The 23894-nt window shown below is 69.3% G+C and overlaps 4 protein-coding genes across 7 annotated transcripts; 1 reads left to right on the top strand and 3 right to left on the bottom strand.

Annotated features, from left to right (window-relative positions):
- Window positions 1-469: 469 nt before the first annotated feature.
- On the top strand, window positions 470-4376 carry EDF1 (endothelial differentiation related factor 1). Its single transcript, NM_001035307.2, is given in 5 exon segments — window positions 470-641; window positions 2266-2317; window positions 2647-2807; window positions 3389-3482; window positions 3953-4376. Coding segments are annotated over 5 exon segments (447 nt in total). The 5' UTR covers window positions 470-563; the 3' UTR covers window positions 4015-4376.
- A 419-nt stretch (window positions 4377-4795) lies between these two features.
- MAMDC4 (MAM domain containing 4) lies at window positions 4796-14032 on the bottom strand. 2 transcript variants are annotated; one of them, XM_024998595.2, is made up of 29 exons: window positions 12987-14032; window positions 12397-12504; window positions 12150-12323; window positions 11945-12070; window positions 11655-11785; window positions 11495-11579; window positions 11253-11378; window positions 10963-11100; window positions 10783-10871; window positions 10526-10699; window positions 10186-10270; window positions 9922-10101; window positions 9700-9825; window positions 9453-9584; window positions 9223-9347; window positions 9029-9140; window positions 8769-8885; window positions 8519-8653; window positions 8240-8376; window positions 7963-8170; window positions 7739-7876; window positions 7498-7616; window positions 7327-7417; window positions 7041-7187; window positions 6764-6898; window positions 6552-6679; window positions 6360-6468; window positions 5706-5881; window positions 4796-5587 (listed from the first exon to the last, which is right to left on the bottom strand). In XM_024998595.2, exons 1-29 carry the CDS (start codon window positions 13030-13032, stop codon window positions 5546-5548), a joined length of 3639 nt encoding a protein of 1212 aa, XP_024854363.2. In that variant the 5' UTR covers window positions 13033-14032; the 3' UTR covers window positions 4796-5545. The 2 variants fall into 2 exon arrangements, with proteins under 2 accessions (XP_024854363.2, NP_001137345.1); NM_001143873.1 differs by lacking the exons at window positions 9029-9140; window positions 9223-9347 and having other exon boundaries at window positions 5546-5587; window positions 12987-13032.
- A 301-nt stretch (window positions 14033-14333) lies between these two features.
- PHPT1 (phosphohistidine phosphatase 1) lies at window positions 14334-15778 on the bottom strand. The gene is made up of 3 exons (NM_001076516.2): window positions 15567-15778; window positions 15080-15204; window positions 14334-14597 (listed from the first exon to the last, which is right to left on the bottom strand). The coding sequence occupies exons 1-3, from the start codon at window positions 15724-15726 to the stop codon at window positions 14505-14507; spliced, it is 378 nt and encodes a 125-aa protein (NP_001069984.1). The 5' UTR covers window positions 15727-15778; the 3' UTR covers window positions 14334-14504.
- Window positions 15779-16792: 1014 nt separating this feature from the next.
- On the bottom strand, window positions 16793-23297 carry AJM1 (apical junction component 1 homolog). Of its 3 annotated transcripts, none has more exons than XM_005213528.5 (3): window positions 22726-23297; window positions 21479-21624; window positions 16793-21403 (listed from the first exon to the last, which is right to left on the bottom strand). In XM_005213528.5, the coding sequence occupies exon 3, from the start codon at window positions 21349-21351 to the stop codon at window positions 18424-18426; it is 2928 nt and encodes a 975-aa protein (XP_005213585.1). In that variant the 5' UTR covers window positions 21352-21403; window positions 21479-21624; window positions 22726-23297; the 3' UTR covers window positions 16793-18423. The 3 variants fall into 3 exon arrangements, with proteins under 3 accessions (XP_005213585.1, XP_024855498.1, XP_005213583.1); XM_024999730.2 differs by having other exon boundaries at window positions 21479-21627; window positions 23211-23297; XM_005213526.5 differs by having other exon boundaries at window positions 23211-23297.
- Window positions 23298-23894: the final 597 nt, after the last annotated feature.

Below are 23894 nucleotides of genomic sequence, written 5' to 3'. Positions count from 1 at the left end.
GCCAGGCCGCGTCCCCGCCAATCTCCCTCCTTCCCGCCACCTGCGCCCCCTCCGCCCTCTCCCCGCTTCTCGCACAGACCCCCCCCCCACTCGCGTTTCCCCTTCCCCGGCCAGTACTCCTCCTTTCGTCCCGGCCCCCACCTGGTTTCGGGGGCCACCCTGCACCGCCTTCCCGAGCCGGGCTCCCCTTCGCCCCACCCCTCCTCCTCTCGCCTCCGCGCCCGCGGCCCCTGCACCCTTCAGCGCCCCCAGCGGCCCCCGTCCCCGCCTCAGCCACCCCCAGCTCCCCCGGCCCCTGCAGCGCCCCCCAGCGGCCACGCGTCCGGGCCGCTCCGTCTCCCGCCCCACGTCGCGCACAGCGGGGTCTTGCTTAGACGAGCCGGGCGCGGATTGGCTCCGAGCCGAGGGAAGTACCCGCCCCCCGAGTCGCCGGCCAATGGGAGGAGGGGCGGGCCCGCAGCGGGCGCCGGAAGCGGCCCAGCGACGAGGGGACGTCGCGTCGCCGGGTCTCGAGCAGCTGCCGCGGAGCCGCCGGACGGACCGCCTTCCCTGCCCGCCCCGCCATGGCTGAGAGCGACTGGGACACGGTGACGGTGCTGCGCAAAAAGGGCCCCACGGCCGCCCAGGCCAAGTCCAAGCAGGTGCGGGCGCGGCGCGGGCCTTGGGACCCAAGGCCGTGGGCGGGCAGTGGGCCCGGCGCCGGATCGGGCACCGGGTGGGCGCGGAGAGGGGCCCCGGGGCGGGCCGGGGGCGTCGAGGCGGCTTCGGGCTGTGACACGGGCCCGCGGGACAGGCACTGCGGGACCCGGGTGGAGGAGGGGATTGGGCCGAGGCTGTCAGCGAGGACGGTCAGTGGCGGGCCCTGGGAAGCGATCGGACGCGGGCAGGGTTGGCGGGCACCACCGCCCCGGCGAGTTCTTCCCCCGTCCGCCGGCTGCCCGGTGCCCGGCCAGTCCGAGGCCGCCCGCGGAGCCCACTGAAGCACACTGCCGGCCGCAGGGAGTCCCTGGCCCTGGGCTGACTGGCCTAGGACTCAGCTTGCGGTGACCCTGGTGTCCCCATCTTGCCAGAGTAGCCGGCATGCCCTGAGGGCACTTGGGGCAGACGGTTCTCTGGGAATCCATCGGGTTCCCCTGTGAGTCGCTGTAAGGGAAGCTGGGACGGGCAGGTCAGTCTCCAGCCCTGCTCCTTTCTACTCTCAGCAGCCTTGGGCCGGCCTTAGACACGCAGTGCCAGCTCTGGGCCACGACGGGCTTTGGCCCTGCTGACTAGCATTCATCGACCTGCCCAGGACTTTCCAGTTGGTCAAAACCAAGTTCAGTCTCTCTCTCTTTTTTTTTTCAAAGGAACCTTAATAGCCACAAGCTAGGAATCACGTGAACAGCTTTAGAAAACGTTTGTGAACATGTCACACTTAGAATGCCCCACAGCCGTGTCTCTAAGGTGTCAGAAACTTTAAGAAATATGTTACATTCGTTTTCTACACTGTGGATCAAGGGGTAGCACTGCCTCTGCCAGCGTTTGGGGCAAGGGCCACAGGCCTTGTGCGATGTGCTGTATTTTATTAGGAGCCAGTTTGGCTGAGGAAGGCCAAACGTTCTTTCCGGCTTTTGCAGGAGAGTCTCGTAGAGAAGTCTATTTCCAGTGTGGGTTTCTAAAAGGACTCACTTGCCTGTCTTTTTCAACAGCAGAGTCATGAGCTGTTTCTGTTTTCTTGAGCAGAAGTTTATTGAGAGTTGCCTGGACAGTTGGACGTAGAGGGATTTGTATGACAAGCTTTGGCTTAAAGCCGGCATTTGCTTGTCGGTCCTTGAGAAAACATCAGGCACTAGGCACATAGCAGGGCGCTTCAGGGTGTGACTTCAGAGCCTGACTGCCAGGGCTTGAAAAGCATGAGGCATTATCAGTTGGCTGACAGTAGCCTAAACTGCGAAGGCAATGGCACCCCACTCCAGTACTCTTGCCTGGAGAATCCCATGGACGGAGGAGCCTGGTGGGCTGCAGTCCATGGGGTTGCTAAGAGTCAGACATGACTGAGCGACTTCACTTTCATTTTTCACTTTTATGCATTGAAGAGGGAAGTGGCAACCCACTCCAGTTTTCTTGCCTGGAGAATCCCAGGGACGGGGGAGCCTGGTGGGCTGCTGTCTATGGGGCCGCACAGAGTCGGACACGACTGAAGCGACTTAGCAGCAGCAGCCTAAACTGGGGTTGGCCAGGTACCGGAAAGCTAATTTTGACCAAAAACACTTTCTAATTTTCTAGGCCATCTTAGCGGCTCAGAGACGAGGAGAAGATGTGGAGACTTCTAAGAAATGTAGGTACTTATATGTCCACTTGTGGGACCGGGGAGTGTCTGGGTTCCCCGGTCGTTAGGGTGTCTGCAGAGCTGGTGGGTGTGAGGGTCCTGTTGGAGCAGCGGTGGTTGGCATGAATCAGGAGGGGTCCTCCCACCCACTTCCTGTCGCTGGGAGGAAGTCCTGGGCTCAGTGCTCCTAGGTCTGTGAGGGTGTCCCCACTTTGGGTGGCCTGGCTGAGCCTGTCTGCTAGGCTCAGGGCGCCTGTGGGGCCGGGTTCCATTCCGAACCGGCTCACCTGTGGGATTGTTGCAGACCTTCTCCTTTGCTCTTGCCTTGCACGGTCCAGGGGCCGCCGGCCAGAACAAGCAGCATTCGATCACCAAGAACACGGCCAAGCTGGACCGGGAGACCGAGGAGCTGCACCACGATCGGGTCACCCTGGAGGTCGGCAAGGTCATCCAGCAGGGCCGGCAGAGCAAGGGGCTGACGCAGAAGGACTTGGCCACGGTGAGCGCACGGCCCCAGCCGCAGCTGGGCGGGCGGGCGCGGGCCCCGGGAGCCCTGGCCACGGTGAGCGCACGGCCCCCAGCCGTAGCCGGGCGGGCGGGCGCGGGCCCCGGGAGCCCTGAGACCTCTGAGGGCAAGGGGCTGACGCAGAAGGACCTGGCCACGGTGAGCGCACAGCCCCCCAGCTGCAGCCGGGCAGGCGGGCGCAGGCCCTGGGAGCCCCGGCCACGGTGAGCGCACGGCCCCCTCTAGCCGCAGCCAGGCAGGCGGGCGCAGGCCCTGGGACCCCGGCCACGGTGAGCGCACGGGCCCTCCAGCCACAGCCGGGCAGGCGGGCGTGGGCCCTGGGACCCCGGCCACGGTGAGCGCACGGGCCCTCCAGCCGCAGCCGGGCAGGCGGGCGCGGGCCCGGGGAGCCCCAAGACGTCTGAGGGCCCGCACAAGTCAGCCAGGACTTGCCGAGCTGCGTCTGCTCTAGCCCTGGGCCTGCACACAGCCGTGCGGAGCCTGAGGCCCTCCCCTGGCTGTGTCCGTCTCCCACCACCGCCTGGAGCTGACGGGCAAACACACGTTCTCTCTAGAAAATCAACGAGAAGCCGCAAGTCATTGCGGACTACGAGAGTGGCCGGGCCATTCCCAACAACCAGGTTCTGGGCAAGATCGAGAGAGCCATTGGTAAGTGTCCTGCTGGCCTTCACTGCCTGGCCAGGCGCAGGGTGGCTGCCCCTCCTGGCTGCAGTTGGTGAGGAGGGTGCAGGAAGGCCCTGAGGGCCCCGGAATCCTCCAGAGCCTGAAGAACATTCCCAGGAGCATGCTGTCTCTGGGCGCCCCCCCCTCACGTCTCCCCACCCCGCCATGCGGCCCACCCAGCATTGGCAGCAGCATGGCTCCGAGCGGAAGCCTGGTCCTGGGAGGGGCTGTGCTTTCCCCTCGAGGAGGGGCAGGCACATGCTCTTTAGAATCAGACGTGAGAACTAGTCCTGAGGTGGGTGAGAGCCCAGGGCCAGGATGGCACTCCCCGCCCCCTCCAGAGGACGGGAGCCTGTGCCCCAGGGACAGTGGGTTCGGAGGCTGAGGAGCTGCCCTGTGCGTTGAAGTCCAGAGTGGGAGCTGCAGTGGTCAGTGGCGGCCCGTGGCTCTTTCAGGCCTGAAGCTCCGGGGGAAGGACATTGGGAAGCCGATCGAGAAGGGGCCAAGGGCAAAATGAACATAAAGCCTCGAAATCAGTGCGTTCCGGCTGATCTCGTCCGGCTGGTCCCCTCGACCACCGGCGCCAGCACGGCTCTCTCCACGCGGCCGAGCGGAACATGGGCGGGAGGCCCGCCCGGGAACCCCTCTCATCGTACCTGCTGTCTAACTAACAAAACCTTGCAAAGTGTTTGCTTCTGATTTTTTTCTTCCCTGCTCCCCGCCCTCAGTGGGGTGCAGAACACTGCCTTCCTCTCCCCCGGGGTCCATCCCGCTGCGGGGATGGCTCCGGGGAGCTGGCGGGGGGTGGGTGGTCACCATCTGGGAGAGGAGCTGTATGTCCAGCCTGGCTCGTAGAGAAGCTAATAAAGTTTGTGCCCTTCTGCTGGTGGTGTTTCCTTGCCCCCCACCCTCTGCTGTCGTGCCTGCAGTGCCCCCTCCCTCCAGCCCCCAGTGCTGCAAAGGGCTATCTTCATGAGGCACCTTGAGGGAACCTGAGGGGCTGGGATGGTCCCTCTGCAAGCTGTTTCTCGTCACTTCTGCTGGGACGGTTAGTGGGCATCGGTCAGCCTCTGGGCATCAGACTCAGGTGCCCCCAGTGCCAAGTCCCCAGTCACATTTTTGTCTGTGGATCCTAGTGGGCTCGGGTGGCAAAGTGGTGCCGCCTGGGCTGGAGGGGGCACCTGGCTGTGCAGGAGTGGCCGTCACACCCTCCAGGACAGCCAAGCCGGGGGGCCTCCGCAGACTTGGGTGGGTGGTGTCTGAATCTCCTGTGTGTAAGATCAGACCTGGGACTGTCCCTGGGTTAGAAAGACTCTGCTCCTTTTATTACATGGGGGTGGCCGGTGGGTGGGGATTCTGACCGGGGAAGGGCGGGCACGGGGACCATGACCCTGGGAGGGCGGGCACGGGGACCTTGACCCTGGGAGGGCGGGCACGGGGACCGTGACCCTGGGAGGGCGGGCACGGGGACTGTGACCCTGGCAGGGCGGGCACGGGGGCTTTGGCCCTGGCAGGGCGGGCACGGGGGCCTTTCTTTGGGACTCTGGACAGATGGGAGCACCCCCCGCCAGTCCAGCCCCGGCCACCGTAGACCCTGACGAGTGTCTGCTACTGTCTGCTGCCTGAACCTGTGGGGTTTCTGTCTTTCATCAGATACGGAATAGCCCAGTGAGGTGGGGCCCTGGGGGGTCCCTCTGGCCTGGGCTGGGGCAGTGCTGCCTCCAGGTGCCTCGAGCCCCTGGCCGTTTCCTGAGCCACTGAGGCCCACGGGAGGGGCCCCCAAGCGTGTGCTCTCAGGTAGACTGGATCGGGTCTGAGGAACTACTCTTCCTGCTGACGGGCAGACCCCGGCCGGCGGGGCGGTGTCCCTGTGGGCTGGGGCGTATGTTGCCGGGGTTGGGACCACACTTGGTCTGTGGGTGCAGCCCCGTGAGGGTGATGGGCACAGGGCCTCAATGTATTGGCAGGGGAGGCAGCTGTTGGTCCCTGGCCCGGGGTTCCGGTGGCCGGTGAGCTCGTGTGAGGAGCTGAGGTCTTCTCTGGCTCGTCTACTGGTCGTGGGGGACTGATGCTGGCAGGGTGACGCGGTCCTAGGGGGCAGGGGAGGAGCTTAGTGGCCGCTGGGGCCCTGTGCACCATCAGGCTGAGTGTGGGGCAGCACACAGCGACCCCCGGCTCCCACCCGCCACCCCCACCCAGGGCTCCTACCGCACTGAAGAGAATGTTGTCGAAGCCGGGGGTCACGGTGTCCGCCTTGCCCCAAGAGGGGCAGCCCCCCTTCTGCAGCCAGCGCCGGCCTGCAACCCCGAGCAGCATCAGCAGCACGAGCAGGAGGAGGGTGCCGCCGACCGCAGCCGGCACCACCGCGGCCGCCGCCCCATCTCCTGCGGGCCGCAGGGCACGTGACCCAGGATCCCAGTCCTGTCTCAGCCCCACCCAGGCTCGAGGAGGGTGCCCGGCATGGCTGCCCCACAGCCTGGCGTTTCCAGGTCCCCTCTGAAGTCACCAGTCACGGGCTGAGGCTGGGCCCTGGCAGGCACAGGGCTGCAAACCCGGGGCTTATAGCCCCAGGCTGGATGCCCCCTTTATCGTGAAGTCACAGCCCCCAGCGAGGGCTCCAGCAGGAGGGCGGCTGTGGTCTCTGGCCTTACCGGGAGCTAGAGCACAGTGGGCAGAGGCCGGGGGCACCCCGCTCCTGGGGGCACAGGAACCCGGGATGGCCCGGCCCCGGGCTGGGGCCCCGCAGCAAGGGCAGCCGGCCTGTGGCTCTCCTGGTCCCTCAGGCAAGGGCATGACCCACCCACCCAGGGGCTGACAGAGGCCCTGCCCTGGAGCAGAACCGGCCCGCTAGGCAGGGCTTACCCTGGCTGGGTGTGGACAGCTGGCACCGCTGCCCAGCCAGATACTCAACGTCATCCAGGGCAATGGGCCCCAGGGCCGGCTGGCCGCCCAGCGTGGCTTCAAACACAATCTGACGGGAGGGAGAAGAGGCTGCGTGGGCCGGGGAGAGGGCTGGAGCCGCCCAAGGGCTCCGGGTTGGCGCACCCGCCTCACCTGGAACTCTCTGGCACTGGCCACGTCCACCTGGCCCTCCAGCCACTGGTGTCTGTGGCGCCCACCCGCGCCCCACACGGCCAGCTGCCCCTGCGCGCTGCTCAGGAGGACCCTCAGCTCGCCCTGGTCTGGGAGCAGGGTGTGAAGACGCTCAGGCAGAGTGGGGCGGCCCCGGCACCCCCTGCCGCACCCCGGGGCTCTGGCTCACTCACAGAAGTGCTCGGGGAAGCCCATGTGGTACCAGAAGCGCAGACAAGAGGCCGTGGTGGGGGGCAGAGGCTGGCTGATGAGCCCGGCCGCTCGGCCCCCTGGGCCCAGCACGCTGGTCTCGAAGAGGGCGAAGTGGCCTGGGGATGAGAGAGCGGGTGCCCAGCGGACCCGATGGAGCCGGCGCCCCGATCTGTGGCCTCTGACCCCGCTGGGCGCTGGGCGGGCCAGGCTGGGGTGAGGCGTGTGTGGCTCTGGGTGCCCTTCCTGCCTTGGACCCACCTGCCTCTGTGCCCAGGGTGTGGTCCACGGGGGGCTGCGGGTAGCGGGAGGGCGAGGCTCCGCTGCTCCAGTCCCAGCTGTACCCGCCCAGGCCGGGCCGGGGCACATGGTTCCAGCCACAAAGACCAGCCTCGAAGTCACAGGAAGCTGCAGGGGCCAGCCGTGAGGGTGATGCCCCGCGCCCTCCACCCCTGGGGCACCGTTGCTGCGGGTGTGGAGGTCAGGCCGGGCGTTGTGGGGGTGGCAGGGAGCCAGGACCACCAGGAGCCAGGCCACAGGCGCCCACCTGGCAGGGGGCAGGGCCCATCCTGGAGGAGCAGGTCGTCCAGTGCCACGTAGGAGTGCTCCACGCCGGCGGCCACTGCCTCGAACACCACCTGGGGGGCACCGGGCAAAGGTCGTGCCTGCTGCGCCCTAGACAGCCCTTGGGGTGAGGAGGGCCCCCTATTCCACTCACCCTCCAGGCCTGCCCGGCCTGCAGGTCCACGCTGCCCAGGCGCCAGGCGGCCCCTCCGCGGGAGCTGACGCTGAGTACTTGCTGCCTGCCGGCCTCCTCCACGTGGACCCTCAGGGTGCCTGCCGCCGAGCAGCCAGCCCCGTCAGCGTGGCAGGGGTGCCTGCTCAGGCCCCTGTGGTGGGGGGGCTCCCAAGGGCCTCCTGAGGGGACCCCACGGCCCCGGCTCCCAGCAGCCCCTCACCTGGGTTGCGGAGGCTCAGGTGGTACCAGAAGGTCAGGCAGGTGGGCTGCACCAGGGGCCGCTGCTCCTCCGAGGTCAGCAAGGCCGCGTGGCCACGGGGCAGGGCCTGCGGGCTCATGTCCACGACCATGTAGTGCCCTGGGGGGTGGCAGGGTCAGCCCACTGGCCGCCGCCCCGCCCTCCCCGCCCCACCTGTCTGCCCACTGCCCCACCCCAGTGGGCACCCTGAGCTGTCTCCGTGGTGTGGTCAGCGTGGGGGCCCCACGAGGCGTTGGCCTGGCGTGTCCAGAGGCCCCGGCCCCCCACGGAGAAGCCACAGGCTGAGTCCTCAAAGGAGCAGCGCCTGGGGGCCCAGCAGGGCCCGGGCCGCAGGGTCACATCGTCCAGTGCCATGCTGCCGTGGTACCCATCCCGGAGGCCCTCAAACAGCAGCTGGGGGGCAGAGAGAGGTCAGCGGCTGGGGCCTCGCCTCACCCACCGCACCCACGCCCTGGGCCTCACCTGGTACTTGGCGCCCGAGTCCGGCTGGTGGTGGAGGGTGGCCCAGGCTTCGTGCCAGCAGTTGCCGTGGGTGCCAGACCGCGACCACAAGTGCGTTTCTGCCTCCCCTTCTCGCCTCATCGCCAGGCGTAGGGTCCCTAGAGACAGGGGGTTGGTGGGGAGGGAATAAGGCCTTAACCCCTGCCTCTCATCCCCTCCCAGGGCCCCTGAGGGAGCAAGAGGCAGGACTTGGGGCCCCGGTGAGGCTCCCTTGAGGCCCTGCCCAGCTGCTGGCCTCACCGATCTGGGGCCCGAAGAGGTGGAACCAGAAGGAGAGGCACTCCTGAGGGGCTGAGGGCACCCTGGGCTGGGTGAGCAGGTGGGCAGCAGGGCCCCGGGCTGGGGGGTCCACGGGGTCCAGGAGCACGAAGTGGCCTGTGGGGGTGCAAGGCGCTGGGCTGTGGGCCCAGGCTGGAGGGCTCAGCCCCGCGCTCCTCTCTGCCTCCAGCAGGCGGGGTCTAGCAGCTGCCCCCTGGGCACCCTGGCTTACCTTGGCCCGTGGTGTGGTCGTACCTCGGGCCACGGCTCTCGACCCGGTGCCAGTGGGCATCTGTTAGGTGGCCGGTGTGCCAGCCGCAGGCCCCCCGCTCAAAGTTACAGGAGACCTCTGGGGGCGGGCAGAGGTGGGTCAGCACCCCCGACACCCCTCCTGAGTGCCGAGAGGGTCGGGGAGACTGGCTCCTGGAGAGGGGGCTCCTGGGGGCCCCTCGAGGAGGCCTGGGTGGGGGGCCGGGCACCCGGGGGAAGCACCTGAGTCTTCCTCAGCGGCTGCTGTGGGGCTGCAGCCCGTCAGGGTCACGTCGTCCACCCCTGCGCCCTGCTGCCCGGGGCCGTCCAAATCCACCAGCCCAACCAACTCCAGCTTCGTGGGGCATGAGGGAGGAGGCCGTCAGCCAGGGCAGGCCCCGCGGGGGCCCCTCTCTGCCCCAGGCCGCTCTCCTCACCCGAAACGGCCGGCGGCGAGCCCCGAGAAGGACCCTGTCCACCTTCCAGCCCCCAGCGGTGGTGCCCAGGGCCTGCCACACCAGCTCGCGGCGGCTGCCCTCCACCACGAGCAGCTCCAGGAAGCCTGGCAAGGGATCACTGTGGGCGCCCGTCCTGCCCCTGTCCTTCGCCCGGGGGCTCTGACCCCCCACCCCAGGACGGGGCAGAGGGCGCAAAGGGATGGTGGTACCTCGGGGGTGACTCTGCAGATAGTAAACCAGGCGGAGCTCGCAGCGGGGGCCCGAGGGGCCAAGGGTGGGTGTGAGCGCCCGGGCCTCCTCGGCCAGCTGCCCCCAGGCCCTCTGCACAGCCAGGAAGTGCCCTGGGGAGAGCAGGCCTCAGAGCTGGTTCCTCCCAGGGACCCCGACTCAGTGCCCTCCCTAAGGAGAGGGGGCAGCTGGAAGGCAGGCCCCAGGCCGTCCCGGGCGGAGCCTCACCAGCAGCCCCGTGGGCGTCCGGGCTGGGCATCCCCCTGTCCGGGGCCGGGAGGCGCACCCACTGCAGCCGCCCCACACTGGCGTCCTCCCAGCCCCCGCCTGAGAGTGACTCGAAGTCCGTGGTGCCTGCAAGGGCAGGGGGCATGGATGGGCCTGGGGCCTCGCCAGCCACTCCCAGAGGGGAGGCTGGGGGAAGGGAGGGGAGGCCCCTGGCCGGCTCACCACATTCCTGCTCGTCCTCACCCCCCGGGCATTGCTGCTGGAAGTCACACAGCTGCTCCGGGGGGACACACAGGTCCCCACAGAAGAAGTGTCCGGGCTCGCAGAAGCTCCGAGGCCGCAGGCTGGGTGGCTGGGGCCAGGGGCCTGGGGCCCAGCACCCTGGAGGTGGACCCGCCAGCTCTGTGGGCCAGCGCGGGGGTCAGGTGGGTTGGCGGGGCCTGTGCTTCTCCCAGGGTGGGGCGTGAGGGTGCCCAGCAGGCTCACCTGGGATTGGCTTGCAGTGGTTGGACAGGATGAGGTCATCCAGGCCCACGACGCCCCCCGGGCCTGTCTGCCCAGCCAGGAGGATCTGGGGACGGATGGGGTCGGGGGCGCCCCAGCACCCCTCTGTGATCCCCAGGCCGGTCTGCCCCCGAGTCCTCTCCCCAGAATCCACACCTCGTCCTTGGCTCTTGCTGGACACCCAGCCCTTCAGGGGGCATCTCTGCAGGGAGCCCCTCCCGTCCTCTGGCCTGCCCTCCTCCTGAGATGGTGGAGGGGCCCACATGGGACTCCCTGAGGGGCCCCAGACCTCCCCGCACGATGCTGCCCTCACCAGCCTCACCCGAAAGGGGTGCTCGCTCTGGATGTCAACTCGGTCTCGGACCCAGGCGGCCCCCAGCTCCCCATGGCGCCTGCGCAGCAGGACGGGGGTCTGGGGCGCCGCAGGGCTCGCCGTCTGCAGGAACACCTGGAGGCAGCCGGCCTCAGACCCGTGCAGGTAGTGATAGAAGACGAGCTAGCAGGGGCCGAGCACGGTTAGCGGAGACGCCACAGGGCCTGGGCAGCCAGGGCCGCGCCCTGTGACTCCCACCCACTCACCGAGCAGTTGTGGGGGGCCGAGGCCTGGAACTCGGGGCTGGAGAGGACCGCTGGGGTGCTGGGCTCGGCCACGGATGCGAGGAAGGAGCCTGGGGAGACGGCAGGCCTGGGTCGGGGCGGCAGGCTGGGGCGGGGGGGTCCCGGGGCGGGGCAGGGCGGGCGGCGGTCCCCAGGCCTCACCCTGTGCGCTGTTCCAGGTGTGGTCACCACGTGGCCAGGCGGGGTACCTGGGGCCGCCGGCACTGTGATTTCGGGTCCAGCCCTCTGAGTGGTTCCACAGACCGAGGCCCATCTCAAAATCGGTGGCTATGTAGTGTCCTGGGGGACAAGGGGGTTCCGGCTGTCGAGTGGGGCCTCCTGCCTGGCCCCTGGGCCGCCCAGGCCTGTGCTCACGGCCCAAGCTCTGGTGGACATCAGCTGTCTCAGCCCCCGAAGGACGGTGCCAAGGGTCAGCCCCCTGTCCCACTCACTGCAGGGGGCCGCATCCTCATCCGAATGGTCCCCACAGTTGTCCTCCCCGTCGCACAGCTGGGCGGGCTCCACGCAGGCCTCGTTCTGGCAACGGTGGTGCCCCCGGGGGCAGTGTGCCTGGGGGGCTGGGGGCAGGGTTAACCCATCACCTGCCCCAAGTCCCCAGGCGGGGCCACTGACCAGGGCCTCCTGCTGACCCCCTCCCCGCTCCAGGAGTGGGCCCACGGCCGGGGGACCTTACTGGGCAGCCCGCAGCGCCAGAAGGCCACGTCGTCCAAGGCCACAGTGCCCCTGTGGGTGGCATTTCTCGTGGCAGAGAAGGTCACCTGGAGTGAGCGAAGTCCTTAAGTCAGGGCCCAGACCCTCCCCGACGGCCCCACCGTCCAGCGTGCCCATCTCACCCTGAAGGCGCCCCGGATGCGGCCAGTGGGCACCGCCAGCTCCTGCCAGTCTGGGTCCCAGGGCCCTGCGCTCTGCCACAGGGTCAGCGTCTCCACACCGTGGGTCAGCTCCAGCCGCAGCTCGGCCACATCTGCAGTGAGGGGTCCGGGGGCAGCTCAGGCCCCAGGCCTCCCCCAGGCCCGTGGCTGTGCCCACCCCAGGACCCCTGCCCACCCTGGGGGCACCTTCCCGTCTCTGCGCCCCTCGTCTTGGGCCACCTGGCTCGGGTCACGGGGTATGGGGTGCGCACCTCCTGAGGCCACGTGGTACCAGAGCCTCAGCTCGCAGGTGGGGGCGGCTTCGTGCAGGACAGGGGAGCGCAGGGCCGCGGTGGCCGTCTCCCTCCCTCGGTGTGTGCCGACTGCCACATACCAGCCTGGCCAGCCGAGAGGTCAGGAGATGGGGCGGGAGGCACAGAGGGCTGGGGATAGCATGGAGCCCCACCCAGGCCTCACCAAGGTCAGTGCCCAGAGTGTGGTCCGCGCGCAGCCCTGGCCTCTCTGGCGAGGCCCCTGCGCGGTCTCGGAGCCAGCGGTAGCCCGCAGTGCTGATGTCCCGCCAGCCACAGGAGTCCCGCTCGAAGTCACAGGTGAAGGGGGTGCCCAGGCTGGGCGAGGTCCCGTGGTAACCTGGGAGGGCAGGGGGTCAGGCGGGGTGGCCACGAGGGTGGGCCCCGCTGCTGCCCCCCTGGCCCCGGCTCACCGCACTGCGCCTCGTCGGGGCAGCCCCTGCAGTCACACACAAAGTTGCACACGGCCTCGCGGGGGGTCCTGCAGTGGTTGGGGACCCAGGCCCAGCCGGGGGACCCTGCTGCCAGCAGAGACAGCCAGGTGGCCTGGGGTAGGGAGGCCCCGCTGTTCCCCAGGACAGAGACCCCTAAGAGTCAGGCATCCTGGGACATGTGGGGGCCGGGCCAAGAGGCTGTGCAGGGAGGGGGCCAGAAAACCACGGAGAACTGCCCCCAGGGGTCCCTGTCAGGGCCCAGGAGAGGCTGGCTGTCAGGATGGGGTGCCTGGGTGTGCAAGGGACCAACCATCCCCAACGTGGGTCCCTCCCCAGGGAGGACCAGAGCCCAGCACGACTCGGGAGGGGCTGCGGCCCAGGCCCCCCAGCCTACACCCAGAGCGGGCTGGACTCGGATCCCCACCCCAGCGAGGCTGTCCCCAGGACCCCAAGGGCTCGCCCGGCGTCCGGACTGCAGGCCGTCCTGGGCCCACGTCCCTCCTTCCCTGCAGACCCAGCAGCTGGGCCCCCTGTCGTTCCTGCTTCAGGAGCCAGGCCCGGCAACTCACCCAGGAGCATGACCACGGCGGGCAGGAGATGACCGTGCAGAGGCATGGTCAGGCCCGAGGCAGGGAGGCCTGGGGCGCTGTGTGCCCTGGCCAGCCTGGTGGGGACTCTGCCTGGCTGTCAGCCCGAGGCCCCGCAGGCCGACTCTGCTCTGACTGCCGGCCTGGCTCAGCTCTTTCTGTATCTGCAGCCCTTCGCTGGCCCCACCCCATGCTGACAAGGATGAACACCTGGCTGTAAGTGCACCCAGGAAGAGAGGCCCCGGCACAGGGGGCTCCCACCTGCCTGGCCCCCTTTTGGCCGAAGGTCGGGCCTCAGCCGTGGTGCCCACTCCTGCCCAGCCATCTGGTGGAGGCCCCGCTGGAGACAGTGCCAAGTGGCACAAGCCTTAGTTGCTCCTCCTGGGGCCTCTGGTCCCGCAGAGTTCAACTCAGCCGGGCACGAACGCCGCTTGTGCAAACCACGCACCTGGCTTGAGTTCCCTGCACAGGAAAGGGGCAACCCTGGCGACCAGGGACATCGTCCCTGCCCGAAACTCGGCCTGTGGCTCCTCTTCACTTGCTTGCTTAAAAACGACTGTTCTCTCGTCAAAAAGTGTCCGAGCCGTGTGGTGTGGGCTGGGCGCAGCCAGGCACAGGGTCCAGAGGAGCCGAGGGGCTCTGGGCCTCGCAGCACTGACCCCAGTGGAGGATTTGGAGCCAGGCGCTGCCCAGTGTATTGCCGTCCGGCCTTGGGAGCTTGTCTAACCTGAGCCTCAGCTTCCTCATCTTTAAAAGCGTGACGACGGCGCCTGTGTGGAGAGGCTCCTGTGAGGGCCCTGGAGTCCAGAGGAGGCGGGTGCAGCGTGATGCAGGCCTCTGCTTCCTGCAGCGGCCAGGAGGAGGGTCCTGGGAGAGGGGCTCCATGCCTGACACCTGGTTCACTTGAAGCAGGAGCCTGAGGCAGCGGCCCCAATTCTGGAGTCGAGGGGCCACAGACCACCCTACTTGTGACCTCAGTCAGCAGTGGCCAAGATGGGAGTTGCTGGTGCCCCTACCCCATACCAGGAGGGGCCCCCGCCTCCGCAGGCTGGAGGGACTTGGCCCTAGCTCCTTGCATAAGGGCTTGTCAGGCCTCTTCCCAGATGACCGTGCGGACAGCAGGTGCACGGAGAAGCAATCAGGCCATAAACGGCGGCAGCGGCCAGGGCCCCCTTATCAGACCCCAAAGGGCTGAGTGCGCACTGCCACTCCCTGGGCCCCTGGGGCAGATCCAGGTGAGGGGCAGCCTCTAGCTCTCAGCCACCCACCCACACTAGCTGGAAGTACAGCGAGGTGAGCTGAGAACACAGACGCCAAGACACACAGAGCTCAGGGAGCAGCAGAGCTGACGATGCTTTTAATTCTCCCGAGAGGGAGCCCCAGGCACCGAGGCCTGGCCAGGGTGGCAAAGTGCCAGGGGGTGCAGTCCGGTCCCTTGGGAGGGGTTTTCAGGGCAGAGTTCTGAGTGGGCTGCTGGACGGAGCGGGCCTCGAGTGGGCCTCAGTAGCCGTCGTCAGCCCACGTGACTTCGTAGTCCGGATACTTGGCTTTGATCTTCTCAGTAGAGACAGAGTGCTGGGCGCGACCGTAACCCTGACAAAAGGAGATGGCTCTCACACAGCCGGTTCTGGCTCTGGGGGCCCCCAGGCAGCAGGGACACCAGGAGCCAGCTGTGGAGGAGGCTGTCATCCCCCTAGCCACCCAAGCCACTCTCCTGGGGAAGTGTGGCCTCGAGTGAGCCAACCTGGAGGGAGGGCCCTCCAGCCAGAGGCCGAGCCAGCTTTGGGTGCCCTGTGACCCTGCAGGTAGAGTGGTGAAGGGAGAGGCAGGCATCCGAGCTCCAACGCAGCGCTGGCAGCCTCGAAGTGCTGGAGGACAGTGGCCCGGCCAGGCCTTTGGGGCAGGAACAGCACACAGCCCACGGGGGGCAAGCAGTGGCTCCCTCCCACCCCCTATGTTTCCTGGGTCATGCCGCGTGGAAACTGGAAGGCTGCGGGCCCTGGAGGCAGGGTTCTGTGGCTGAGAAGGGCCGGGTGTTCCCCAGCCAGGACTGGGGCCCTCAGCTGTGGGCTCACCATGGAGTAGCCGTACACGTGGATCTTCCTGTCCTGGCTCTGGTGGGAGATGCGCCCGCCCCCCAGGCACTCGCAGTCATAGCCCTTCTTCTGTATCTCGCCTGACACCTTGTCGTAGATGTCGGCTGGAATGGGAGGGAAGCTCAGCACCAGCCAGGGCGGAGGGGGTCTGAGGCCCTCCCCCGCATCCCCTACCCCGGCCCCCCAGGTCTAAGCAGCCCCCGTCCCCAGGAGAGGAGACTCTCCGGACGGGAGAAAAGGGAGGAGGGGGTGCGCCTGGGCAGGGGCCCTGGGACTAGGAGTGGGGGTCGGGCCACGGCAGCCCCTCGTCTCCAGGACAGTCTGGATGCCTCCCTGCCACCCAGCCAGCCGGCGAGGAGACCCGGTACAGGGTCTACCCCACCCCCGCCCTCGGCCCCGCTCCAGACGCGCTGGCCCCGCCCACAGAGCCCGAGGCCCCGCCCCCGGCCCACCGCCCCGCCCTCACCGTGGTACTCGGCCCACTTGTAGCCGCGCACGATCTCTTTGGTCTCCACGGCCGGGTCCCCGGAGGGCGGCGCCGCATAGACTCGAATCAGCACATACTTGAAGACGCCGTCGGAGTCGATGTCCACGTCGGGGATCTGGGCGAGGCCCGCCGCCGCCATGTTCCCGGAGCGCGCTCGCCCTGCGGCCCGCGGCCCTGCCCCATGCGACCCCTGGCTGCGCTGACGGCGCGGGGGGGCGGGGCCTGGAAGCCGCTAGCCAATCCCGCGGGGGCATGCTGCCCGGGCCCAGCGCCTCAGCCAACCGTGCGGCCGACCGGCGGCACAGGCGGGCCAATCGCGGCCCAGCTCCTTGCAGCGCGGTGACCGCGCCAGCTCCCCTTAAAGGGGAACAAGGAGCCGGGAGTGGGTGCGGATATCTTTCAGCCCACGGAGAAGCCCCTGCCCGGGGGTCGGGGGCGGCTGACGGGCCCCTCTGGCGGGGCTGGGCGGCCCACGAGGCGCAGGGGGCGCGCGCTGGCCCTGACTCCCTCCGCAGATCACGCGCGCTGCCCTCGGCTTCCTCCTGGGTCCCCGCAGCGTATCTGAGGGCCTCGCGCCCGGGTACTCCCCGTGCTGTCCCGCGGCCTCCCGCCCGCGTCCCCACCGAGTCCCACGGTCTCCCGCCCCGTCGCCACCGAGTCCCACGGCCTCCCGGCCCCGTCCCCACCGAGTCCCACGGCCTCCCGCCCGCGTCCCTACCGAGTCCCACGGTCTCCCGCCCGCGTCTCCACCGAGTCTCACGGTCTCCCGTCCCCGTCCCCACCGAGTCTCACGGCCTCCCGCCCCCCGGCCCCACCGAGTGGCACGGTCTCCCGCCCCGAGTCCCACGGCCTCCCGCCCCCCGTCCCCACCGAGTCCCGCGGTCTCCCGGGCCCCGTCCCCACCGAGTCTCGCGGTCTCCCGTCCCCCGGTCCCCACCGAGTCCCGCGGTCTCCCGCCCCCCGGTCCCCACCGAGTCCCACGGCCTCCCGGCCCGCATCCCCACCGAGTCCCACGGTCTCCCGCCCCCTGTCCCCACCGAGTCCCACGGTCTCCTAGACCGCATCCCCACCGAGTCCGAGCCCCTCTCTCCACCCTCCCACTCCACGTTGTTCAGTGGTTTCCCACCCGTTTCCAAAGGCCCGCCCCCCTCGGCTCCGAAAATCTTCAACGTCGCACCCACTCTGAACAAAAAACGAGGCAGCAGTGGCTACATTCGAGTTATATTTTCCTTGGTTCAAAAGCGCTCCCCCTCTGGAAGTAACCCCAGTCCAGGGTCCTTCCTGGGCGGCGCGTGGGGCCGAAGGCGGAGGCCCCTGGGCAAGGGGCGCGGCGGCCAGTTTGTGAGGCCGCGAAGGCGGGAGGGGCTAAGCGGGGCGCGTGGCCGGTGCGAATGCGCGGAGCCGAGGCAGGCGCGCAGGCAGGTGAAGGAACGAGAGGAGATGGGCGCGGGGGTGCGGGCAGCGATCGGAGGTGGGGGGTGGGGCCCACAATTTAATTGAATCGATGCCTCCCACCACCTGGCCCTGACAGGGTCCTGGGGCTTCAGGAAGGCCTTTCCGGGGTCCAGGCCTCGCCCTCTCGGGCCAGGGCCAGCGGGCACCCCTCGACGAGAGCGGGGATAACGGACACTGGAGCGTGCACTCCAGCCTCAAGCGTCCAGCCAGCACCACAAGGCGGGGCCAGAGCGAGTTAGAGCGCGGGCGTTTGCGCAACTGCGCCCCCCCCCCCCCCCCCCACACACACCTCTGACGGACCGCCGCCCTGTGGAAGTAGCTCGCTCCCGCCCCTGCTCCAGACTGGGGACGAACCTCCTCCTCGGTCCTCACTAGGGCTACTGATAGGGTCCCAACTGGAGGGCCTCCTCGGCCGCTCGCGCTCACCCAGTCTCTGCACCTGCTCCCGCCTGTGAGGTTAGGGCCGCTCTGGCGCACGCCTGGGGCCATCGACCAGGTGAGAGCAGGCAGCCCAACCCACGCCCTGCCGGGTCTGAGCTCTGGCCAGCGCCCCTTCCCTCCGCTTCCCCGGCCCAGGACCTCCTCCCCTCTGGTTGGGTGTCTTGTGCCTTGGTTGAGGACCCCCCACCCCCAGTACCCCTTCACTGCTGCTTGTCCCAACCCCTGCGGCAGGGCGGGCAGCACCGTCAGTGTACCGAGGTCTGACCCAGTCTGCGAGGGCCCCACGCAGGTCCCCGCCGGCCCTGCCTGCCCACCAGGCCAGGAAGTGCTCGGGGTGCGGACACACCGAGACCAATCAGCGTGTCTGTCCTCCAGAGAGGAAAAGCCTCTGAGCAGGGTGCATCCCAGACCACAGGAAGCGGGTGGGGGGGGGGGGGTGTGTGTTTAAAGGGACAGGACTAGGCTTTGGTCAAATCGGGCTCCTGGACCATGGCGAGCCGCGGTTGGAGAGGCTCCGGGGAGGCCCTGCAGATGGGCAGGGGGCGGACGAGTCGGATACGCGCGGTCGGGTCTGCAGTAGTGACCCCTCCGCGCAAAGGCAGGGCGGGCTGGTCCTCAGACCCACCCCACCTCCCAGCGGGGAGCACCAAGCGGTCGAGGACCTGCCTCTAGGGAGCCCCGAGGACGAACTGGGGGAGAAAGAGCCCGGCGGGACTGGGAGGGTTGTCGCCGGAAGGGGGGGAAAGGCGGCGCTTCTGGAGACCGCGACGGGGCGGAGCTCGCGGCGATGTGGGCGGGGCCTGGTGGACCGAGTGAGGCTTGGGTGGACCTGATGGGGTTCAGGGTGGGCCCTGGGTGGACTGGGCGGGGCTTGGTGGACCTGATGGGGTTCAGGGTGGGCCCTGGGTGGACTGGGCGGGGCCGGACGCTCCCCCGCGGCTCACATGATGTCATCCAAGAGGTTCGCACTGGCCACCCAGTCGAGCGCGCGCGGCTCGGACGCAGCCATGATCATGCACATGAAGGGGCGGCCGGTGCGCCGGTCCGTGGGGTAGATGGTGGTGGGCGTGAAGCGCCGGTTGGCTTCGACGAACTCGCAGAGCTGCTCGTAGACGCGCGGGAACTCGTGGCGCAGGAAGACGCCGCGCAGCCGCAGCTCTCGCTGGATGTGAATGAAGGCCACCTCGCGTGCTCGCCGGCCCGCCTCGCCGTCCTGGTCTAGGCCCGCAGTGCCGGGCGGCGGCGTCAGGATCAAAGTCTCCATGTCGGGTTCGCGGCCCCGCGCGGGGGGGGGCCGTGCTGGGCTGCCGGCCGCCAGCGCCACTTTGGCGAACTTGCGCACCGTGGGTCCCGGGCTGCGAGGCGCGGGCACTGGCCTGGCAGGGGCGCCAGGCGGGGTGGCCCCGGGGCCCACAGCCACCGACACGCTGAGCAGGAAGCACTCGGCTGGTTCGTAGAGGCGCCCAGCGGCCGCCAGTTCCCGAGCATAGCTGCCCAGTGGGGCCGCATGCGTGGCCAGCTCGCGCAGCGACAGGTAGGTGGGCGACAGCAAAAGCCCCTCGAGGCCGAAGCGCAGGAAGTTGTCTGCGGAGCCGGGGCTCGGGAAGCCCAGGAAGAGCACCCCACGGCCGCGGGACAAGAAGCCGACGCGCGCGATGCGCGAGAAGGCGCGGTGCACCGGGCCGCTGTCGCGGCAGAACTGCAGCACGTGGCGGCACACGCTGCCCACGCGGCCGTACACGCAGCGCGCCTTGTGCGCGTCCCAGTCCTCGCGGCGGCACAGGCGCGAGCAGTAGTAGGTGTAGCAGCTGTGGCAGGACTTGAAGTAGAGGCAGGCGTTGAACATGGTCTCGGTGCGCCCGCAGCGCGCGTTGGAGCACGTCATCAGGTCGTCCTCGTCGGCGCTGGGCTCAGGGGAGGCGTCGGCCGCCTGCCCCTGGCCCGCGGGCTCTTCGGCGCTACCGGCAGACGCAGGTGGCGAGCGCGGCGCCAGCGCCGGGCCCCCGGGCCCCGAGGGCCGCGAGTCGAGCAGGCGCCGCAGCTGGCGGCCCAGGCCGTCGGACGTGGGCTCGAGCGCCTGGCCGGCTGGGGACCGCGAGTCGATGACCAGGTCAGTGATGAGCTCGTCCAGCTGTTCGAGGCTGCGCTGGCGGCCAGAGGCGGGGCCGTCGGGGGCGGCGGGCTGAGACTGGCGGGGGCGGCTCCCCGGCATCTCCCAGCTCCTGGCGGCCGGGCGCTCGGCGGCGCGCAGATCGTTGTCGGTGATGGTGATCTCCGGTGTGACGTACCAGTTTCGGCCTGGGCCCTCCCCAACACGGCCCTTCTCGGACAGGGACGTCTCGGACAAGGACAGCGCCGCGTAGCGTCGGGGCGAGGTGGACAGGTTCACGACGACGGGCGGGCGCCGGCCTTCGGGGGACGTGCCCCGCGGCTCCCGCGCCTCGTGGCCCAGCAGGTTCTCGTAGCTACGGCCCCGGCCCAAGGGGTCTTCGCGGCGTGGCCCAGATGCCAGGATGTTGTCCCAGGAGCGCGAGTAGTGGCGACTGTCGGTCGCTAGCCGGGGTGGACTGGTGCCCGTGCCTCCGTGCCAGGAGGCGAGCAGCGGGCCGGGGTCCGGCGGGGGCGCCACCTGCAGGGTGCGGTAAGGCCGCGGGCCCCAGTCACCCCAGGCCGGGCTGCCTCGCGGGTGTGGATAAGTCCGCGTCAGGGCTTCTCGATTGCGGTACCGCCCGAAGTCCTCAGTGTAAAACGCGCGGGCGGCGGGGCGGGCTCGAGGCTCCTCGGGGGCATAACGCGGGCCGCAGGGCGGGCCGTAGGCGCGGGGGGCCTCCCCGTAGTAGGAGCGGGAGGGTGGTTCCTGGACCGGGAAGGTTCGAGCTTCTCCCGCGTAGTAGCCGCTCCCGCGTCTTGGACTGGGCCCCGGGGGCTCTTCGGGCAGAAAAGGCCTGGGATAGTAGCCGTCGAAGGGCGGGCCAGGGCTGGCCATGAAGCCCCCAGGGTGGCCCTCTGGTTCCTCCGTGTAGAAGAACTGGGTGGGCCCCGGCGGGGTGGTGAAGGGCACACTCCGGCGCTCCGCGTAATCCCGGGGCCCAGGGAGCGGTCCGTCGCAGTACAGCGCCCGGGGGTCGGTGCAGTACGAGTCACTGGGGGTGGGGGTGCGCGAGAGGGCCACGTGGCGAGGCCCGGGCACCGTAAGACCGTGGAGCTGCGGGGCGGCGCGGGGCCAGGGCGCGGGCTCGGGGGGCCCGCAGGGCCGTGAGCCCCGGGCGGCGTGCTGCAGCACCGCTTCGTCTGGCTTGATGTCCAGGCGGCAGCGGACGTGGGGGGCGGGCCCCGCGGGTGGCTCAGCTGGCGCGCAGCGGTTGGCTGCAGCGCAGAGGGGCGCGATGCGGCCAGGGCCGCCCCGCTGCGGCTGTAGCTTGATGGGGTGTAGCTCGTTGGCGAGCGCGCGCAGCGCGGGGTACGCGGGCTCCCGGCGGGGCGACGCGTCGGCCCGCGCCGTTCGCTGCGCTTCTCGGCCTCGGCGCGGCAGCACGGGTGGTGAGGCGGGCGCGGGCGCCAGGTTCGGGGGCGCGCGGGGGGCGCTCTTGGAACGGGCGCGGCGCCGGGTCTCGCCGTCGCGGGATCGGGCGCGCGGCGCGGCGGGCTCCGGAGGCGGCGCCTCCGGGCGGGCCTCCATGGCCACCCCGTCCAGCCCCTCCAGGAAATCGAAGCTTCGACAGTGGCGCTTGTTGAAAGGCGCGGGCGCTGCAGGCCGGGCCATGGGGCGCTCACATGGCGGGGGCCTCGACACGGGCCCCGGGGCCGCCACCTTGATGTCCTGGTACACGGTCGACACGAGCAGATCCGGCGGGTCGGTGCGGGTCATCTTAAAAGAAGTCTCCAGGCGTCAGCTCACTCGGCCTTTCGGGGCTTTCGCCCTGAGGGGAGACGCGGGTCAGGGCGGCCCCTCTGCAGCCCAGGCCCCGCTAACCCCCAGCGCTGGCCCGGCTTACCTGGGGCACAGCCCGGGAGGCAGCCAAGGCCTGCGGCCACAGGCCCGTGTTCCATGCCGGCGTCCCAGGCACCTGCAGGGGGCGCCCAGCTGTCCAGCCACTCGGGTCTTGACCCCTCCTCCACACCATCCTTTCTGGGCCACTTTCTGCTGGGAGGAGGTGGGTGACCAGAAAGGGGACGTCATCGCAGCGGCCCCCGAGCTCCTGTGCTCACTAGTGACCGCTGGCAGGCTGGGGTAGACCCCCTTTCAGGGACAGGCCAGCAGTAGGGTAGGAAGAATGAGAGTGACCCCAGGACCACCCCACCGGTGCCCACAGGTGGGACAACTGTGTGCTCACTGGGGCCTTCACAGACTGCTTTAAGGTGCTGGCTCCTATAAAGCAGGTGATGAAGCCCGCTCCTAACGCCTAATGCAGAGCAATCCCCCCATGCTGCAGTCTGAAGCCCCTGGCCCCAGCCTTAAGCAACCTTAGCCAGCCTCCTGCACCCCCTGCCCCCCCCAACTGGCGCAGCTGGACATGCAGCCGTCCCCCAGCACTGTGTCAAGGCCCAGCGCAGAGGCCCCTGCAGGCCCTGAAGTGGCCCCGCCAGGCCCAGGCGTGGCACAGAGGCTCATGGGCTTGCTGCCCTGCCCTCAGTCTCCATGTGGCGCTGGCCACAGCCGTGCTTCCGGAGCTCATACCTGGGCCCCAAAGCTCCCCTTGCTTTGCAGGAACCGCCTCTGACTCTCCCTCTTTTTGGGGTGGTTGAAACTCACCAAGCTCTTTGGGGCTGTCATGACAAGGCTGGGAGAGCGACCCCCCAATCTTTGCAGCGAGCGCATGGCAGCGGAAACCAGGCCCTGGCTGCTGGACCACGTTGGGGTGTGTGAGCTCAAGGAGCTCAAGGCTGCCCCCAGGTCCCTGAGCGGCGCAGCAGGCCAGGAGGCCGCCAGCAGGGGAGGCAGGGCGGTGGGTGGATCGAGCCCCTGCCACCTGCAATTCTCAGGCAGGCCCTCCCCTCAGCATCACGGAAGAGCTCCATGGAAACCTGAGGTTCCATGCCCCCGCATGCAGGCTGAGCTGGGGTCCACCCCTCTGTACTAGGCCCACGTTCAGACTTGGGCCAGCGGCTTCTCTGGGTGCCCAAAGCCTAGAGAGGCTAGGAGTGGAGGGGGGTGGCTCAGACGGGTACGGGGTCTCCACCTCCTCACAGGCTGGGGGAGCATGCTCCAAGGTGAGCTCGGAAAAGCGAGCTGGGTGCTCACCTGGCAGGGTCTCTGGTCTGGCTGACCCTCTGTGTCCCCGGTGTGCCAGGGCTTTCCTGCCAGCAGAGCTGCCCCCCTGGGTCAGAGACACCCAGGCCCAGTGCTTGTCCCCATCTCAGCACCCCCACCCACCTGTCCCTGGTTTCCAGGCCCATCCCCCTCCCACCCTGAAGCCAGGCCAGGACCGGGGGCTGGATGACAGGGTATGAGGCTCCGCCCCAGGGAGGTGACAGCCCGGCCTTGGAGCTGCCACGGCCCCCGAGGAGCCAGACTGGGCGACACCCCTTCCCTTGGCGATGGGACGGTCCGCCCCCGCCGGGGTCCCAGGCCTAAGGGGCCCGGCGGGTGGCCCTCCCCGGCGCGCAGCCCGGCCCAGCCCCGAGCCCCCGGGGGTGGGGACCGCCGTCCTCCAAGGCGCAGCGTCCCCGTCCTCTTGGTCGCCGCACTCACAGAAGATCCGCGGGGCAGCGGCCTGGACCCCTTACCTGGGCGGTGCTCCCGCACCGCGCCCGGCGGTCTGCGCAGGCCCGCGCGCGCTCCGCCGTCCCCCGCGCCGCCGCGGCCCCGGCACCGGCAGAAGCTTCGAGGCAGCGGCGTGAGGCTGCCGGGCCGCTCGGTGCTGCCCCCGATGGCGGCCGGCGGGACTGCACTTAAAGGGACCGCGCGGTGGGCCGGGGACCTGCGTAGCGCGCTGGCTCCTGCTTGGGGCCGAGCCGGCCGCGCGGTGAGGGGCTCCTTGAGCCCTCAAGATACATGCCTGGGGTCCAGCGAGAAGACCTCGGGCCGAGGAGCGCCTGGCCCAGCCTGCTCGTCCCCACCTCCCGGACATCTGCTGGAGGGCAGCCGGCAGCCTGGCCGGCCTTGGAGCGCGGGCCTTGGAGGCGGCCCAAGTCCTGGCCGCGCTGCGGACAGCTCCCGGAATAAACGCCTGCGGCCAGCCTAGGCAGGAGCAGATGGGCAGCCCTATGCCCTGCTGGCCTCTGTGCTTCAGGCCTGTCTTCGCCAAGCCTTCCCCGGGCACGTGGGCACCCCCAGGGCCCTGCTGCTTCCTGTCCTCCCGCTGTGCGGCCTCCCCGGAAGGACAAGCTCCTCTGCTCCCCCGTGTCCAGGCAGGCGGAGGCCCCACTGCCCTGGTCAGGTGTGCACACCCCAGAACTGCATGGTAACAT

The sequence above is a fragment of the Bos taurus genome, chromosome 11, assembly GCF_002263795.3.
Source record: "Bos taurus isolate L1 Dominette 01449 registration number 42190680 breed Hereford chromosome 11, ARS-UCD2.0, whole genome shotgun sequence".
Lineage (NCBI taxonomy): Eukaryota > Metazoa > Chordata > Mammalia > Artiodactyla > Bovidae > Bos > Bos taurus.
Note: the sequence above shows the minus strand (reverse complement) of the source record. Positions and strands in the feature narration are given on the sequence as shown.

Excerpts from the sequence above, each read along its gene's own strand:
- MAMDC4 (XM_024998595.2), bottom strand. The coding sequence starts at position 13,032 with ATGCCTCTGCACGGTCATCTCCTGCCCGCCGTGGTCATGCTCCTGG. Across the intron at positions 11,101-11,252 it reads TGAGGATGCGGCCCCCTGCA|GACACTACATAGCCACCGAT; the intron begins GTGAGTGGGACA and ends CTTGTCCCCCAG. Across the intron at positions 6,899-7,040 it reads CACCCTGGGCACAGAGGCAG|GCCACTTCGCCCTCTTCGAG; the intron begins GTGGGTCCAAGG and ends TCTCATCCCCAG.
- PHPT1 (NM_001076516.2), bottom strand. The coding sequence starts at position 15,726 with ATGGCGGCGGCGGGCCTCGCCCAGATCCCCGACGTGGACATCGACTCC. Across the intron at positions 15,205-15,566 it reads CAAGTGGGCCGAGTACCACG|CCGACATCTACGACAAGGTG; the intron begins GTGAGGGCGGGG and ends CTCCCATTCCAG. Across the intron at positions 14,598-15,079 it reads ACGTGTACGGCTACTCCATG|GGTTACGGTCGCGCCCAGCA; the intron begins GTGAGCCCACAG and ends TCCTTTTGTCAG.
- AJM1 (XM_005213528.5), bottom strand. The coding sequence starts at position 21,351 with ATGACCCGCACCGACCCGCCGGATCTGCTCGTGTCGACCGTGTACCAG.